At 36.4% G+C, this 18,776-nt stretch overlaps 1 protein-coding gene across 1 annotated transcript in view; it reads left to right on the top strand.

Annotated features, from left to right (window-relative positions):
• Positions 1 to 18,776, top strand: part of PDE7B (phosphodiesterase 7B) — a 289,994-nt gene that overhangs the window by 91,738 nt on the left and 179,480 nt on the right. The window contains exon 2 of the mRNA XM_054570006.1: positions 3,806 to 3,866. Coding sequence (XP_054425981.1) covers positions 3,806 to 3,866 — 61 coding nt within the window. The remainder of the gene's footprint in view (positions 1 to 3,805; positions 3,867 to 18,776) is intronic.

An 18,776-nucleotide genomic window follows, 5' to 3' on the forward strand; every position in this document is an offset into this window, starting at 1 on the left:
TATCCTCATTTTTTTTGGGGGGGGGGGGGATTCTTTATTCCTTCTTCTGCCTCTGATTGGTTGTTTTCTGCTTCCTTATTTTCCAAGTCATTGATTTGATTCTTGGCTTATTTCATTCTACTCTTGTTTCCCTGTAAATTGTTCTGTATTTCAATTAGAGTATCCTTCATTTCTGACTGTCTTTTTTATGCTGCTGAGGTCCTCACTAAGTTCCTTGAGCATCCCTATAACCGGTGTTTTGAACTCTGCATCGGATAGATTGCTTATTTCCATTTTGTTTAGATTTTTTTCTGGAGTTTTGATTTGTTCTTTTATTTAGGCCATGCTCTTTGTCCCTTGTTTTGTCAGCCTCCCTGTGTTTGTTTTTATGTATTAGAGTTGCTTTGACTCCGTGTCTTGGTAGTATGGCCTAATGTAGTAGGTGTCCTGTAGGGTTCAGTGGCGCAGCCTCCCCTATCAACCAAGCTGGAAACTCAAGTTGTGCCTTTTGCGTGGGTACCCTCCTCTTGCAGTTGAGCCTTGGTTGCTGTGGGCAGATCAATGGGATGGCTTTACCCAAGCCAGTCAGCTGCAAGGATCAGCTGTGACCACTTACTACAATCCTCTGCCCTCCGTGGAGGATCAACTGTGCAGGGGCAGGGTGGTATTGCTCAGATGTGATCTGTAGCTGTCCACTGGGTGCTCTGGCCCTGGGGTTTCTCAGGTGGTGCAGGCCAAGTTCAACCCCCATCTATGTTTTGCCTGGGGTTAGCCTGCTGAGGTACAAAGCAATCTGAGATGGCTGCTACTTGTGCTGGGCTTGGAGATTTCCGGGCAAAGTCAAACTGTGAATCTAAGCTGGCTACTGCAGGTGCTGGGCCTGGGGCTCACTGAAGTCAGCTGTTGCTTGTTTGATAGGATTTTAGAAGTTGTGAAGCATGAGCCAAGACCAGCCATTCATATGGAAAAGCAGGTTGGGTGGGCCCTTAAGTTGGGTGGGGTAGAGTCTCTGGGGATGTCCACGGCAGGTAAAGCAGTGTTAGCTGGGTTGATGGAGCCTCAGATATGGCACCAGCTGGCCAGCTCTGTGGCTCTGTTGGGGGAACTATTTAGAAAAGGGACAATGACCTCTGCTTGCCTTAATGCTAGACACTTCAGTTTTTCCCAGTATGCCACTGATGCCTTTTAAGCTCCTACCTTGGTGCTGGAGCTCAGAGGAAGTGAGTCTGAGCAGGTGAGTCCATGTGTGTGTTCTTTAAAAGGAACTGCTTGGGGCTCCAGCAGTTTCATTCACCGACTCAATACCTGCTGGTTTTTGCAGCCAGGAGTTGTGGGGACTTATCTTCATGGCCCTGGAACCCTAGGTTGTGGAGCCTGGTGTGGGGTTAGGACTCATCACTCCCGAGATATCTCTCCTGAATTTTTATCTACCACACGTAGGTGTGAGACCAGTCCATTCCATATATGTGCCACTGCTACCAGTCTGGATGGATGTGGTTTCTTTAATTTAGTAGTTGTCAGATTTCTATTTACCTCAGTTTCTGATGGTTCTGAGTGGTGGTTTTTCTATGTTTTAGTTGTACTTTTGATGTGATTGTGCAAAGAAATGAGCCATGCCTGCCTATGATGCCATCTTGACTGGAAGTCTAAATATTCATAAGTTTTAAATTGCCTGTCGTTCTGAGTAAGCATGATGAAAACTTGTACCTTCTTGCCAGGGATGTGAATCATCCTGTTGTCCAAGATGCTCATGCTTTATACACTCCGCATCAGTCAGTTACTTAGTAGCCATCTTGATGATTAGATGGCTGTTGTGGTATCTCATGCTTGTGTTCAACTAACCCTTATTTTACTTAATCATGGCCCTGAATTGCAAGAGCAATGATGCTGGCAATTCAGATATGCCGAAGAGTAGCCATAAAGTGCTTTCTTTAAGTAAAAAGGTGAAGATTTTCTACTTAGGGAAAGAAAAAATACTGTATGAGGTTGCTAAGATATACCATAAAAATGAATCTTCTTTCTGTGAAACTGTGAAGAAGGAAAAAGAAATTCATGCTAGTTTGCTGAGACAGAGATAAAGAGAACACATTCATATAACCTTTACTAGAGTATATTGTTATAATAGTTCTATTTTATTAGTTATTTTTCATCTTACTGTGCCTAATTTATAAATTAAACTTATCAGAGGTAAGTATGTGTAGAAAAAAACCAGAATATACTCGTATATTGGGTTCAGTACTACGTATGGTTTCAGGTATCCTGTGGGGGTCTTGAAACTCATGGATGAGGGATAACTACTCTGTAGAAACAGCTGATGACCCCTGAATGCCCTTCAGCACTTATTACTCTGTATATCTTCCCTCTCCTTCCATTTGATGTTCACTCTTCATTGCCTGTTTTTATGTTGTTTCTGTAAATTAATTTATCCATAAAAAATATGCACTATGTTTAGATATTTTCAACAGGATAAAAAATGAAGATAGCTTTTTGCTTAACATTTTATTTTATGTGATTTAAATATTAGCTATGTTTTATATGATTTTAACATATAATTTATAAGATTTGAACATTAAATGATTTGAATATTTATGTATGCCTTATTATACACATAGATGTACATATATCTTTACAGTATTTGTAGTCCTGATTCATTCCTTTCAACCACCATGTGGTATTCCACTGTATGAATAACCTATTATTTATCTATTTTGTAGCTAGACATTAAAGTTGTGTGTGAAAATTTTTCTGGTTATTAGCTTACATGATTTACTATGTTATGGGGTATGCACATTCCAACTTACATTGAAATCTAGTAATTAGTAAGTAGAAACCTAATAAAATTTTGTGAATTTTTCTCCAAAATTGTCCTATCATTTCATATTGTAACTACGATATGTGTGAAAGTATTCATTGCTGTATATTTATTTTAACACTTGTTATTTCCAAATTTCTAAGTTTTGCCACAACGATGAGTTCAAAATAGACCTCATTTTATCTTTAATTTGCTGGTTCCTAGTCATTACTCTTAGTGATTGAATATATTCTGGGTTTCTTGACCATTCAGGTTTCTACTTCCACAAATTACTAGTTCACGTCTTTTATCTTTTTCTATTTGTTATTTCCTTATTTATTTGGAGGATTTTTAAATATATTCATATACTAACCATTTGTCAGTCACATATATAAATGTAGCCTATTCTTAAATAACTGATGTATCTCTGGAGTTTGCCTTATACAAAACTTTTAATAAGCAAGTTAAAACTAAGACATAGACAAGAAAATTGTATTTTCATGAGTCCTGGGTGCAGGAGAAGCACTTATAAGTATCACTTTTTCATCATTTTCTTATTTGCTTTCTACCCCAAGTTCAGAGAGTTAAGCATAGGCTACCAACTTTGTGCTTTATAATATCTGTGCTTGATTGCAGAGTAGGTAGTTTAGAATAATTTTGGAGCTATATAAGGACCAATTTTAAGAAGGATTAACCCCATATTATTAGGTTGAATAGAATACACATCTTCCAGTGAAACAGGAACCGTTAGACACCGAGTGCATCTCTGGCCATGACTCCTCGTAGGAGCACACAAAATCACTTCTAGGCAGGAACATGAGGCATGAGGGGAAAATCTGTCCAAATGTACCTCTCAAGTATTCTACTACCAGGGAAATCTCTGGTCGTGACCTGAGTTCCTAGACTCAGATAACCCAGGAAAACATGAAGAGTAGAAAAAAAGTCAGGGTAATGTCAGCATGCATGAACATGTTATCTTGGAAATCCTGGTATGAAATCTTAAAATAATGATGTTTGTTTTTTTTTTTCTTTCAGAGGTGTGGCGATCTCTTCTTTGAAAGCCCCGAACAGGCTGTCAAATGTGTTTGCATGCTAGGTAAGAAGGCTTTTCATTTTAGATATATTAAGCATGTGGATGTCATGTGACTTGTTGTTCTGTTGCCTTATTGACTGTCTCCTGTTTCATATTGCAGAGGCTTATTGGCTGTTTATAGGGTTATAGATATCCATAACACATTTATATGTAGAACACCTGATGAAAAAAGGTTTTGATTTTAGTAACTCTCAGTAAGTCATGAACCATGCTTCTGAGTCTTAAAATTTTTCTTGGATCATTAGCATAACATAGAATTAGGTACTCTGTGTTCAGGAGATATGATGAAAAAAGGAAGAAGAATTACACTGTAATTCTTAAAATAGAGATGATAAGCTAGGGAAGTAAACTGTTAAGAATTTACATTACAGCACAAAGCCCTTGCAATGTCTGGAAGAAATACATTTTTGAATGAATCTGAAGTCAGCACGATTACCCGCAATGCATTTGTAATAAACTTGAGGCATTGTACTGAGTAATTATTTGTACTTGTGGGACAATATATCACTAATGTCTTTCACAAACTCTGTTGTTATAATATCCTCTTAAGAAATGAACTTTACATTATTTCCTTATTATGTAAGTTAGAAAACTAATACAGAAAATATACATGATTCACTTAACCTCAAAGTGAGTCCAGATGAAGATATAAAGGCTTCTAAACTGTAAAATTTTAGGTCTAGCATTTAAGTTCTAAGACCTAGATCTAAGCCACTAAATTATGTCCAAGGAAATTTCAATTAATTATTGTAATAGAACGAAATAGTGGTGTGAATAGAAATAATCTTTAAATTTAACTTTCACCAAAAATTTACCTTCATCCATTCCAGCCTTGAACCATACTTATAAGCAGAGAGAACACAAAATGATTCACTTTAGTTTCTTCCATTTTTTCTGGTTACCTCTTATGTTGGCAGCCATATGTTGGGTCATATCAGTGAAATGGCTGAAAAGCAGGCAGCAAGATAACTAGAGGCAAGGGAAGGTCTTGGTGATTTATGATTCAAAATAATCAAGTCCTAAATAATCAAAAGTTGCACATGACTTAAAAAAAAAACTAAGAAAACAAAACACAAAAAAAGACACCATATTTTCTTAGCTTCTGATCTTTCTTATTTTTTTTTACTAGTCTTTTAAACCTCTCAGATGCAGTTCTTATAAGTTTTATTCTTAATTAATATGGTGGCTATAACATATTCATTAGAAAATGAGGATTATACTGGAAGAGCATGAACAGTGAGCATAGCATCCACATGCCCATTTCAAATAACCATGACAATACCACAAAAATGCTAATATTTCAGTGTACAAGTTAGATAGATGATAGAGAAACAGAAGAAAGAAAGAGAGAAAGAAAGAAAGAGAGAGAGAGAGAGAGAAAGGAAGGAAGGAAGGAAGGAAGGAAGGAAGGAAGGAAGGAAGGAAGGAAGGAAGGAAGGAAGGAAGGAGCTGATCAGGAAAACTGTCTCACAGCCACATCAGATCTATTCATTAATTAATTTAATTTTCACAATAACAAGATAAGGTTGGTGTTATTATCATCTTCATTTACAGATAACAGAATTGAGGCAAGTGATTGGATATTATGGGTACCTTAATATCACTAAAATATTACTTGCTTAAAACTTCTACCTGATCTAGTAATTGTATCAATTTTTAACTCATGATGATTTTTAAGCACATGAGCACATCATTTATTCTGACTAGATTTTACCTTTTCCTGGCTCAGTGTGGGTTGACTGATTAGTTTATCCTAGGGCAAGAACAGCAAAAAATTGTTTACTACTACCTGTAGACTTGACTTCACTTGAAATAAAATCAGTCATCTTTTTCTCTCTGCTATATTATATAGCATGGGTTATATAGCCTTCAGAAGACACTTCTGGCCATCAAATACATCCCCACTGAATCTTCCAGATTGCACAAAATTCCAAAATTGGAAATATCGGTATATTTTATATATATATATCAGTTTTCTATTACTATTACTGTGATACTGAATAGAATTAATTCAGCACTTAAATATGTGACAGATGAAGTCCATCCAAAGCACCTTACATAATTAGATCATTTATTCCATGTAAATAAAGACAGGGCTTCTGTTTTAAAATATAGATAGATATCCTGGAAAATGGCAGTATATTATTAAGCTTATAGGTTTTACTGGGTTTTTTGGGGGGGGTTATTTTTTTAGTGATATATATATATATATATAACTAAATGATATAAAGGAACCGTAAGAGTGGAGCTTTTTTAGTTTAAGGACATGGGAAAAATAAAGATGAAATAGGAAGAACAATTGTACATTTTATCTTTAAACATAAGTAAATATTTATTGGGTGTCAAAGATACTATTATGTCTAGTGAGCTTAAGTTACTCATACAGTGAAAACCGTGCCCTCACGGAGCTTACATGTAGGAGGCTTAGACTTTTTCCTCCTTATCTTTTTTTTGAAGGTTGCCACAAAATTTGATTGAATCACTTACAAAGTCCTTTTAAATCTTAAACGAAAGAGAATACCAAAATAAAATTATTAGGGATGTCAATATGCTTAGATTAACCTGCCATTAGCAGGTATCCACCTAAAATCCAAGGACTCCCATTTCATAGCAATATGTGCTGTGCAAGATAACAAGAGTAGAAGTGAAATTGAATGGTTTAGTTCCTTGAAAGAAACAAGAAAAATTCAAGTTATGAACTTGTAACTCATTAAAACTGAGACCACGTCCTGGATTTCATCAGGAAAGGGCATCTGTGTTAACACAACAAGAAAGCACCACTTCACCATTGCTTGAGGTGTTAGTTTGTTGCTCCCTTAGAGAGGAACCTCTGATCATACTCTTATAACTTCCTGAAGAATTTCTTGAGGTAAACTTTTATCTCCAACAGTAAAGGATAAGGATTCTCTGGTATTTTGAGTGACCATTAAGTTTTCTAAGTATTGCCAATCATAAGTGTAGTTTTCATTGCAGGTAATGTTCTAATGTTGAATAAATCAAAATTCCCAAGCAAGAAAACCAAATATGTAAAGTCTGCATTTCTAAAACCTCACCTCTGGTTTTTATGCCATCCTAGTAGTAAGATCCCTGTGGAGGCCAAATGGACACACCCGCAGTTTTAAATCGTCAAGCTCTTGGGTCAGCCCCGCACACCTTGCAAGATGCCTATCTCTGCCCCCTTGCGCTTCAGGCTTGGGTGCCTGCCTGCATCCCAGCGGTGCTCTGGTTTGGGGACAGTTGAGATGGAGTATGAGAAAAAGGTCACTAGCCAGAGCCATCTGCAGGTTTTTCTCCTCCACAGCTACATCCCCAGATATATCTGAAAAATATAATTTTTATTCATGACTTCCATGAATAAACCATCCTCACCAAAGTCATGCTCCTGGCTCATTACATTAAATAAGACATAAGTGTGAAATTTACCTTGAGTTATTCTAAAGCACTGAATTCATTGCAGTTTTAAGTGGGTGAAAATTACTGTCGTGTGTGAGTGTTATGGGGAATCATTCCTGAGTTCAGGGGATAGTTCGTGTTGGATCTGAAGGTAAATAAGGATGTACCGCAGAGCTGGCTGCACTGAGTGTTAAGTATTCCTAAAAATTCCCTTAAAGAGGGTGAATGTAGATAATTAAGTTGAGCACATAACTGTAATAAATATTGCTTTTTTCTTCCCATAACCTTTAGAGCATATGCTCAAAAGTCCCTCCTCCTGAGCTCTCTTTTCTTTTTAAATTTTGCTCTAAGATTCCTCTTAAGTTCAACTTGACCTCAGAAGTGTATATAATTATATCAAAGAGTATATACATGTATGGCAAGGCTTGTACCTTAATTAGGTGTAATGAACTCATACCAAGGGAAAAAGGCAGTAGGAGAGAAATTATCTTTCATTGAACAATTAATTGATGAAGTATGGCTAAAAGAATTTTACTTTTCAAGTATAATGAAACTGTTGGCTACAAAGAGCCAAGAGTATAAAGAAATTGCATAAAATAATCAAAGTTGATTCACTTCTCAGTTCATTTGCTAACCTCCTCTTTGAAATGATAAATCCTGGGAGAAGAAACTTAACAAAAACTTTCCAATTAGACTGGGGTGCCTCTTACAACTCCTTCTTTCTTCTTAGTGTTAGAGTGAAGTTCTTATAAGCAGTAAGCATTAATTTGCTTAATTTTTGATATTTCGCTGGTTCAATTTCTTCATATTCTTTACCAAGATTCAGTTTTTTCCAACTTGAAATTTTCAGTGGCTTTTGTTTCATGTATGATTCCTTTCATGCTAATTAGTGTCATATCATTGGAACGTAAAGTACAAACTTTCTTACCTGCTGTGATTCAGAAAGGGTTGTTCCTGTTGTCAGACTTCTGGTTGCAGTTTATGTAAGTCACTTAAAGGGACTGCCAGTTTTCAAAGCAACAGAATAGCATAAAATCAATACTTTATTAATGTCCAATATGAGCATAGAGAGACTTGTTTCCTACCTCTGAAAAATTAACCGTGTACTCATAGAAGTTGCTTTGTCTTTTGGACTCTAATTTATAGTTTTCTGCAAAATGGGAATGAAAACATCTATCTTTCCTAACCCAGGGGTTGTTATGGTGATAGAATGAGATATTGCCTGTTATCATACCCTAAATATGGTTTATGAATCAATACATTGATAAATAAATAATAAATAATGGAAATAAACTGATGATTAAACAATTAACTAATAAATAATAAATTATGTATTGATGACAGTAGTGTTTTACAAAGCAGCAAGAAAGCCAGAGCATTATATAAATGTGAAGGCAATTTTTTAAAGTATAGCATGCATTCTTCAATATTGTGCAATGCCTCAAAGGCATTCATTCAACATGCATTCAACAGATATACATTGAACACCTACTATATGCTAGGCACACGAGCATCCAAAGAGCAATGGGCACATACCCTGCTCTCCAAGGCTTTATATTACAGAATAGATTCAAGCCCTGAACCCCTAAATCTGCAACACCAGCTTGAGTGTGACGAATAATAACAGAAACAAAGTGTGCGGGGACTTCAAAAGAGGCAGAGAGTGCACACAGGGGTATATGAAGACATGTGGATTTAGACATGCAAACGCTGAGAAAATGGCAGCATTCTAGGTGGATGCAGGCCTATATTAAAAACCCAGATACAAGAAATCTGGGAGGGGGTGGTGGCAGTAAGTTTTTCAGGCCACAGCGATGATGAAAGGATCGATTGGAAAATAACTTGAGGCCTTATTGTAGACAGTTTAACTGTTATCACCAGCTGTAAAAAGAGCAGAAGTGTCAGATAAAACTTCTGGTCTCTTATAAGGTAGAGAGGTTTTTCTTAGTTACAGATCATTGTAAAATACTCTTATAAAATAGTTTCCACTGGACAGTATTAAATACAGCTGGTACTTGTGAAATGAGTTAATTTTAACTCAATGTATATTGGAACCCAATGACCTGAATTCTAGGTCATTGATGTTTTTGAAAAAAAAAATACATGTTAATTTTATCTTTTCCCCTTGATATAAAATATTATAGTATTTTATTTAAGAAGCAAAACAGTATTGTCTATTTTTACTAGATAAAATTGACTTTTTTTTCACTTTTTGGAACTTTGTCCTCTAATAGAATTGGGAGCTTTTATATTAATATTTTGCTCTTATCTCTAGCATCAACTTGTGGCTTTTGTGTGTGGACAATTTTGAGGTCTACAAATTTTTTCCTAAAAATTAATACGCACTGTGTTGTAAGGCAAAATAATATCTAGTATCAAAGTAGGCCACTATGGATAGTAGAAAGAACAGGACATTTAAAGACCCGGTGCCCACTAAATTATGTGGCTATAGGCAAACTACTTAAGGGTTGTAGACTGTTTACGCTTCCCTAAAATAGAATAATAAATAATAATAACAATATTATTACCTACCTTACTAGGTTTCTTGAGGATCTAATAACATGATAAATATTAAAGCATCCCATAAACTTTTAGTGGTACTAGGAATATAAGTATTATTTTTGTTAATGTTAATAATTTGTTCTATGTCCTTGTATTTCATTTTATATGCAAACTGACAAGTTTGATATATTTTGAAGATTAAGCTATCTCAGTTTGGTTCAAGTGAATAGATATTTTCAAGTGTATGTTTGCAATCTAGAAAAAAAGCATATTATCCTCATAGGTTATTAAAGATTATTGTAAGGACTATTTGATGTGCACTTGACTTTAAGAGTTAAGGGCTGTGTTTAAAGAAAAAAGCTTTCAAGTTGCTTAACTTTGACTTATCAAGATTAAAATAGCACAGGAATTTGAATTAATTTTAGCTTTACAAAGCCCTTTATTCATATCATATGGCTACATAATTCACCGTTCTTCAATGTATGTACATGGGTGACATTTTCTACCTCTCAAAAGAGAACAAAATAAAATCTAGTTATTCCCAAGGGAGGGCAGTGCGGGCATTACCCCCATCATTCACTCAGGACCCTGCCTTGTTTTACATTTAATATATTTCTTTAGGATTTTATTTGTTTATTTTTAGAGAAAGAGGAAGGGAGGGAGAGAAACATGGATGTGAGGGAGAAACATCAATGGGCTGCCTCTCACACATGCCCCAAATGGGGACAAGGCCCACAACCCAGGCATGTGCCCTGTCCGGGAATTGAACTGGCGACTTTTTGCTTTGGCGGATGATGTTCAACAAACTGAGCCACACTGGCTAAGGCTGCCTTGTTTTAATTTTCATTGTACTTAGCACCAAATGACATATTTTGTGTTTGTTTGGTTTGTTAACTGCTGTGTCCCAGCCTCAACCCATCACATATCTGTAGACACAGAACGTAAATATCATGAGGCCAGGACTTAGTTTTATTCACTGCTGCGTGTCCAGCATCTGGAACAGTGTCTAGCCCCCCAGGCCCTAATAGGACTCAGTATTTGCTGAATGTGCACATGCTGACGCATTTTTGAGAACAACATAAGCATTGTGGGGCATGGCCCAGATATGTCAAAAACTGGTTGGCATAGCATTTAAAACCATCTGCTAACTCAGCCCAGGGATGTGTTCGCTCCTATGTGAACTAATTGGCAGTTTCCCAAGAATATCACTCTAGGTTACAGGATGAGAAATACGTAATTTTCTACAAATAAGCCTTTAGAATCTATCCTCAGAATCAGATAATTAACATATATTTTTTGGGGTGCCACTGTATCTCCAACCCTCTGAAAGCTGATGTAACAAAGAGCAAGGTAGAATCTTTATTGCCACAGAGTTTATTCTCCTGCAGATGGAACATTATGTTGAGAAAACAGGAGGAGGCCCATTGTTTTGTCTTCTCTGTTTATAGAAAAATACAGAAAATTATTTCACCCTGAGGTTTATGATTTAAAAGGCTTTCTACATTATCTTAACTGCCTTTAAATTTTTTATTTGGAAGTAAATATTGCCTTGCATAAAGAATATAAGTTTCCTAGTTTTATGGTTGTTTTCATGGAATGTTGCAGCATTTCCACAGCACCAAACCACCACACTTTTGGAGCTAGTTGCAGCCCTAGCTGGTGTGGCTCAGAGGATTGAGTACCAGGCTGAGAACCAAGGGGTCACTGGTTTGATTCCTGGTCTAGGGCAGGCACATGCCTGAGTTGCAGACCAGGTCCCCAGTAGGGGGGACGCAAAGGGCAACCACACATTGATGTTTCTCTGTCTCTCTTTCTCCCTCTCTTCCCTTCTGTAAAAGTAAATTTTTTTAAAAAAGAGCTAGTTGTAGGATAACAATAAGAGCAAAAGCCAACTATCAGAATTGAAGTTGTCCAGTCCAAAAGTGATAGAAATGCCAGTCTTGTATTAGCTTCATTTCTGTCTGAAGGCATCACCCTTTATACCATGCTACATCTCAGAAAATGTGTTCAGTCAGCAAAGAGTTATAGGGGTGTGTTGTATGCCAGGGTAGGGATGCAAAGACAACAGAGCTCTGCTTCCTGCCCACAAGAATCTCCCAATCTAGTGGGGGGTGCACAACTACACAGACAATAACAACGCAGCATGATAAACCAGAATAAGGAAGGGCCAGAGTCTTACAGGAAGGGAGAGAGTGGAATGGTGTCAGGAAAGGCCTGTGCAAGTGGTGATAAGGAGCTGAGTGTCAAAGAGAATCAGCAGACAGTCCTGTGAGCCTGGGATGGGACAGTGGTTGGGAAAGGCATTGGCATTCTTAAGCAGGAGGAGCAGCAGGTGCAGGAAGCATATGTGACCAGCTAAAGAAACTGTAAATTGTTAGACCTGGAGACTAGAATAAGAGGAAAGAAATGATAAGATAATCGGTCTGGAGAGGAAGGTGAGGCAGATGATAAAGGTGAGGCCTCATAACAGGACAAAGTACCATTTAAGGATGTTTAAGCAGGGGAGCTGCAATGTGAGATACACATTTTAGACCAAGTAGAGAATGCCCCAGAGGAAGATGAGAATGGAGAAAGAAAGACCAGTTTAGGACACAAAAGTGATTAGGTGAGAAATGATGAGGCCTGCCCGAACTGAAACAATGTCAGGGGAAAAACAGGAGGCATGAAATTCAGGAGATTTTGAGAGACAGTGATAAAACTTTAGGATAGAGCAAGTGTGAGAAATGTAATTAAGTAGAGAATAGAAATGCTGTTTCCCCTCACACACCCACCCTCAATGAATAGTACAAGAGAATCAGTACTTCTGATAAATGATGAGCTAAATTTTGAACACAAGAAATTTGAAACTCCCAAGGAACTCTCAGATATTGTAGGGAGTCTGAAGCTTGCAAAGGTGACCTGCAAGTAGGTAAAGGTGGCAACCTACTGGCAATGGTATCACCCAGGGGAAGGGGAGGAGTAAGATGAGGGTGCCCCTTAGAATACTAGGAAGTGTCACACTGAAAGGTTGGCAGATTCAAGAAGAGTCTGAAGATGCCTAAATAGGTAGGAGATTAAGAATGAGTGGACGGAGAAACAGAAGGAAAACAAGAGAGAATGGTTTCATTCTAGAGAACAGAGAGAGCACCCAAAAGAAGATCATGATGGAGATGTGAAATACTGGAGGCCAAATGATATCAAGTCTAAAAGGCATTCACTGGATCCAGCAACCTGAAGACGAAATGAGCAAGAGCATAACCAGTGGGAGGGTGAACTGGGAAGGCCAATGTGGAGCCAAATAACCGAGAGCAAAGGAGGTGCTCTTATTCTATCAAGAAATTTGAGAAAAGAAGATGGATGATATATCAGTGACTGGAAGATGTTCTTAAGATAGGAAAGATCTGAGAATGTTTTGATGCAGAAAAGAAAGAGAAAGTGATTCATCTTTCTGAAAAAAAAAGGGGGAGTACTTGTGAGTCTTAACCCCCCGCCCACTGTGGTTGAGAGATGGTACTGATGATGGGCAACGAAGGAGGAAGAGTAAGGACGCAGACACATCCACCCAGGTGGATACGGGCAGAAACGGAGGGGGTTTCCATCTAAGTGCTTCCCTTCTTCTTAAAAAGAAAACACGATATTCTGATGAGAGTGAGGAGTAATGGAGGCAAGAATAAAGAAGTAGATAGATGATTGAAATTCATGTAAGGAAATAAGAAAGGCAACAGAGTATTGTTGTGAAGCAGTTCTGTAGCTAGAGCCTATGAACTAAAATATCAATGCCCATTTGTTTAAAATAAAAATACTTAAAACACCAACTGTGTTCCAAATGCACACTTCAGAGAAGTAGCTGCTCCCTGTTCATGAATACCCTTTCTTTCCCTTTTCTCTTTATCTGCTTCTCCTCCGATTGCCAGCCAAGGCCCCTGGATGTGGCTGCCTTCCTTGACCCTAATTCAAAATCTCCTCTCTCTCATACTGTGAAGATTGAAGTATTTTTCCATTTGTCCATCTAACCTGCATATTCCAATGAAGTAGGTCTCTATTTATTTATCTTTGTACCCCTGGCATGAAGGATTGGCCTAAAACTCCAAAGGAGCACAAAAAATAATTCCCAATGCAAGGATAAGAAAAGCATAAAGTTACATATTTTGCCCCTAACCTTCTTCTTTGACTTCATAGTGTCTCACAGAGGCTCTTTTATGACCTGTCTTGAGCATAAAGGGGATGCCTCCACATCTGTCCTCCCCTCCCAACCCCCAGTTGTCAAGGAGACCAAAGATGCTAAATCATTTCAGCACTGAGAGTGCCAGTGTCTTCCAGGCTGCGCCCACCCCTGCCCAGTCACATCAGAACCGCATCTTCCTCCTCAGCTTCTCCCCCCTGGTTCATGTTCCCCGCTTACAAATTTAATTCAGAGGCTTTTTGCTCTCAGGATGGGTCCACCTAGAAATCCTTGTATACATCAAACTGTATTTTTTATAACATTGCAGAGACTATGTCATTTCTGTTCTGACCCCAAAACAATATTTGGGCTCTTTATTGGAAAGAGTACAGATTATAATTGTATTTCATCATAAATTTATGTCTTTTAACAGACAAATTTTTTGTGTAGGCTAGCTATACAGAGTGACTTAAGAGAGCTCAACCTGTCAATCTCAAGCCACGTGCCTGGCCAGCTATAGGTATATAATGGTTTCTCATGTGTATGGATTATAAACATTCACAAAATATAGACATTTTCAAAGGATGAGACAAAGTTATGTATATTATAAAAGATACACAAAAAGGATTTTAAAGTATTTAAAAAATAATTTGTTCTTGTATAATTGCTCTCTGTGAACTATAACATTTTTTTCATATCTAAATGCAAAAACATATTTTATTAACATGCCAGATCATTTCAAAAGAGACAGCCAACTGGTTGACTAGAAAGTTTAGTTTCTGACTTGAGGTGGTGAACACACAGTAAGTGTACAGAGGTGTTGTAGAATTGTGCATGAAACCTGTATAATTTCTTAACCAGTGTCACCCCAATAAATTCAATAAAAAGAAAAAATTAAATTAAAAGGGAAAGTTCAGTTTCTATAGACCAAAATTTTCGCAACCAATTATCAAAAGCAAATTTTCAACTTCTATAAAGCTAGCTTAGACACTATAAAAATTACTCATCTTTTAGGTAAGTTTTAAAGTAGGTGAAACATAACAATAAGCAAATGCAAAATCTTCACTTTTGCCTACTTTAAGGTAGTCAGCGACATGAATTTAATACATTGATTCACAGTCAATATTTATTAACTCTTATGACTTGCAATTTGAGCTAGTCAACATTAGTACAGTTTATCTTTACCTAAATTCTGGGTTCTGGTGGTTCTTATTCTATGCAGCACACAGAACATTGGAGGTTTCATTTTAAAGAAGCCCTCTTTTCCTAAATGTAGAAACATACAGCCAGAAATACTAATAAAATACAGAATTTTATAAGCTTGGTGAACATCAGTATCTTCATTGTTCAGTTATGATCATTACTACAAATCTGAGAAATTTTACAATATATAAATATGAAGAGTTACCATGCCAAGCTCCTTTCTAAATTTATATTGCAATTTCAAGAATATGCATTTCAATATTTTATCTTCTTTTAGAAAATCAAATATTTGGAGAAAGTAATTAGGCATTTTGGAAGTACATATTGAATTTAAAAATATACTTTCCACATTTCTCAGGGAAAGTTTAACATCTCATTCCTGAATTACTACATTCTTTACAGAATGAGTTTGTTAATAACTAATTCCACTTGGCCATCTATGTAAAAGATTTTTTATTCCATCTGTTCTTTCACTTTTTTATAAGGGAAAGTCTTCTGTCGTGGATCATGTTTACAAGATGATTGACTAATGAAATACCAAGATGACTCTGGGTTACAGTGTATGAATGACCATGATAATGTTTGAGATAATTTAGCAGACCTTTGAAACTTGGTCATCGTAGAATCATGAGAGATGTAAGAAAATCTTTCAATATTTGAAAGGGCTGAGTTCTTTCAGATGTCGCTTTCATAAGATTTGAAGGTGGAAAGAAGCTTTGAGGGTCAAGAGTTATGAGACAAAAACTTCTCCCAGACTACTCTACCTGCCTGAACTCTAGAATTTCAGAGTCAGGTCGCAGACACGTGACCACACAAAACTAAATTTTTAGGCCATTCCAAAAAATAAAGAATTTTTCTCCTGTAGCAACTGTCCTGTTGAAAATGGAGAAATAGTCAGGAAAAAGCGACAAAACCAAAGGGGAAGAGTGAGGAGGAGAGGGGGAGGAGACAATATTAGTAAATAAATTAATTAAAAAAATAAATAAATTGGAGACCTAGATGAAAAAAAAAAAAAAAAACAACAGTGTGGCTATGCATGTCTAATTTTCTTTCATTTTCTGTAAGGAAAGTTTCTTGGGAGGTCAGTTTTAAATGTTGCATCTTTAAAAGAGCAAATTTTCAATTAGTGAATTTAACATTAGTAAATATAGACTCATAGACAAATGTGTCCAAGCTTATATTTATCAATAGTCCAATATCCCTCAGCAATCAAAATTGTCCTCCACATGTTTATGGACAGATCTTATTCTCTTGCTCTTAGTCTATTTAGATAGAATTTTTTTACTTACTTTTTTATTGAAATACAGCTTAAATTCTTGTGTGTCCAGTTTTTGTACGTACAGCTCAATGAATTCTTACAAAGTCAACATGTCCATGTAAAACCACAGAGATCAGTATAGACCCTCATACTCCCTCCCAAGCGTCATCTCCCAAAGGTTCTCTACTGACTCACCGACTCATATCACAATCCCCTAGTTTTTAAATTTATATAAATGGAATCAAAGAGTATATTCTTTTTTTTCTGTCTCCCTTCTTTAACTCTCTCTGAGATTTACCCATGCTGTGGCATATAACTATAATTCATTCTTTATTTGTTCTGTTTGCTATGGAAGAGAAGTCAGCAAATTACAGCCTAGGAGCTAAATCTTGCCTGTCTCCTGTTTTCATAAATAAAATGTTATTTGAACATATATATTATTAGAATATATATGCCAATTCATATATATGTAGTTAAGGGCTGTTTTCACACTATACTGGCAGAGCTGAGAGTTGTGAGAGAGACAATATGATACCCAAAACCTAACATATTACAGAAAAAGATTGCTGACTATTGCTATAGAGTATCCCACTGTATGGATGTGTGTCACTTTATTTATTAATTCTAGTGGTAATCAACATTTGGCTATTTAGTTTTGGACTGCTACAATTAATACTGCTATGAACATTCTTGTGCATCTTTTTGTGCACAAAATTACACATTTTCTCTTGAGTATTTAGTTAGAATTGCAACTGATGTGTCATAAGGTATGTATATAATCACCTTCAACTGATTCTGTCAAATAGTTTTCCCAAGTAGCTATATCGATTTACCTTCTCACTAGCTGTGCATGTAAGTCCCATAAATTATTTAACACAATAATTGTCTTTGAGTAAAAGTGAGAATGCATAATTCATCGATTAACTCAATACAAACAATATTTTGTATAATAGCCTCTAATGAAGATCATGATTATTATTTATGCAAACAAATCATTAGGTTGATAATGATAGCAATAAAACAGGTGTATATTATTTGTTGATTATCAGTGAACATTAATGAGTTGATGGAGTTGATTGCATAAGCCAAATGAACAGTTAGGCTTTGTTGAACACTTGGAAATAAATGTCTTACAAATGATCCAGTAAGTGCTTCCCTACTCACGGTGAAACTATAAACAAAACACTGGTTCATACACAAAAGCTCTTTACTTTTGAGATAATTAATTTCCATTTTTTCTTTTACTATGAAATATGCAATTTACTAATTTTTAGAGAGCTTAAGTTATATGTATAAATCTGTAATATGAAAATTATAGTTAAGACATCTAATTCTGAAAAATCAACAGTCTAGTCCCTTACTCTGATATCACATAGCACGGGGATTCTAACTTTAAGCCTCATTTTTGTGAATTTTATTCATACTTGATCCAGGAATGAAACAGCAAAGTATTTTCATTTTGCCTTTTTATCAGTTTCTTTTAGTATTGGGTATGTCTGGGTGGACGTAAAAAGGTCACCATTGGCCAATACCAGAATTAAATCTAGTGAGAAGATTATAATTTTCCAATCTTAGTAAAGAGTTATGGGCTTTTTGGAAAGTGGAATCATGAATGATTTTTATTTCCTTTTTTCCCTCTATATTTTCCAAGTTTTCAACAAAGAGTAATTATTTCATAATAAGAGAGATTTTAGGTTATTTTATGATTTCTGAAGCTAAAGAGGTTGCTTCTTACTGTTTGTTTACATTACTGAAACCTACACCTGACGTAGGCCAAAACTTGGATAATTTATTTCCATGGTGACATAGACATAATTGGAGAAGTGGAGAAGTGTTTGTAGTATAAACTGCACTTTGGGGTAATCACTACTCTGGTTGCTGCATGTTGGGAATCAGTTAGGACTTTTATTGAATTTTCTGTCACACAGTTACCTTCCCCCAAATAAATGGACTTTCTGAGACTGGACATACCCTTCGCAGAGTGCACATAATCCCAGCAGTCCTGTGCCTTGTGTTACAGATAAAAGTGCAACCCATTGACAAATAGACTATGAAATTGCACAAATGTTCCTGGCTGGTGTGGCTCAGTGTACTGAGTGCTGGCCTGCAAATCAAAGAGTAACTGTTTCGATTCCCAGTCAGGGCACAGCCTGGGTAGCAGGCCAAGTCCCCAGTAGGGGGTGCACGAGAAGCAACCACACATTGATATTTCCCTCCCTCTCTTTCTCCCTACTTTCCCCTCTCTCTAAAAATAAAATAAACAAAATCTTAAAAAAAAAAGAAATTGCACAAATGCTATGAAACTTTATAAAACAAAACACTGAAACTTCCTTCAGTTTTCAAATTGTAACATATAACGTGCATGCATGTACCCACAGACACACATGTGCATCCACACAGGCATACATGTATATGC

This window comes from Pteronotus mesoamericanus, unplaced genomic scaffold, assembly GCF_021234165.1.
Source record: "Pteronotus mesoamericanus isolate MK-2021 breed Mesoamerican mustached bat unplaced genomic scaffold, CSHL_Meso_final contig_20, whole genome shotgun sequence".
In the NCBI taxonomy this organism is placed as follows: domain Eukaryota; kingdom Metazoa; phylum Chordata; class Mammalia; order Chiroptera; family Mormoopidae; genus Pteronotus; species Pteronotus mesoamericanus.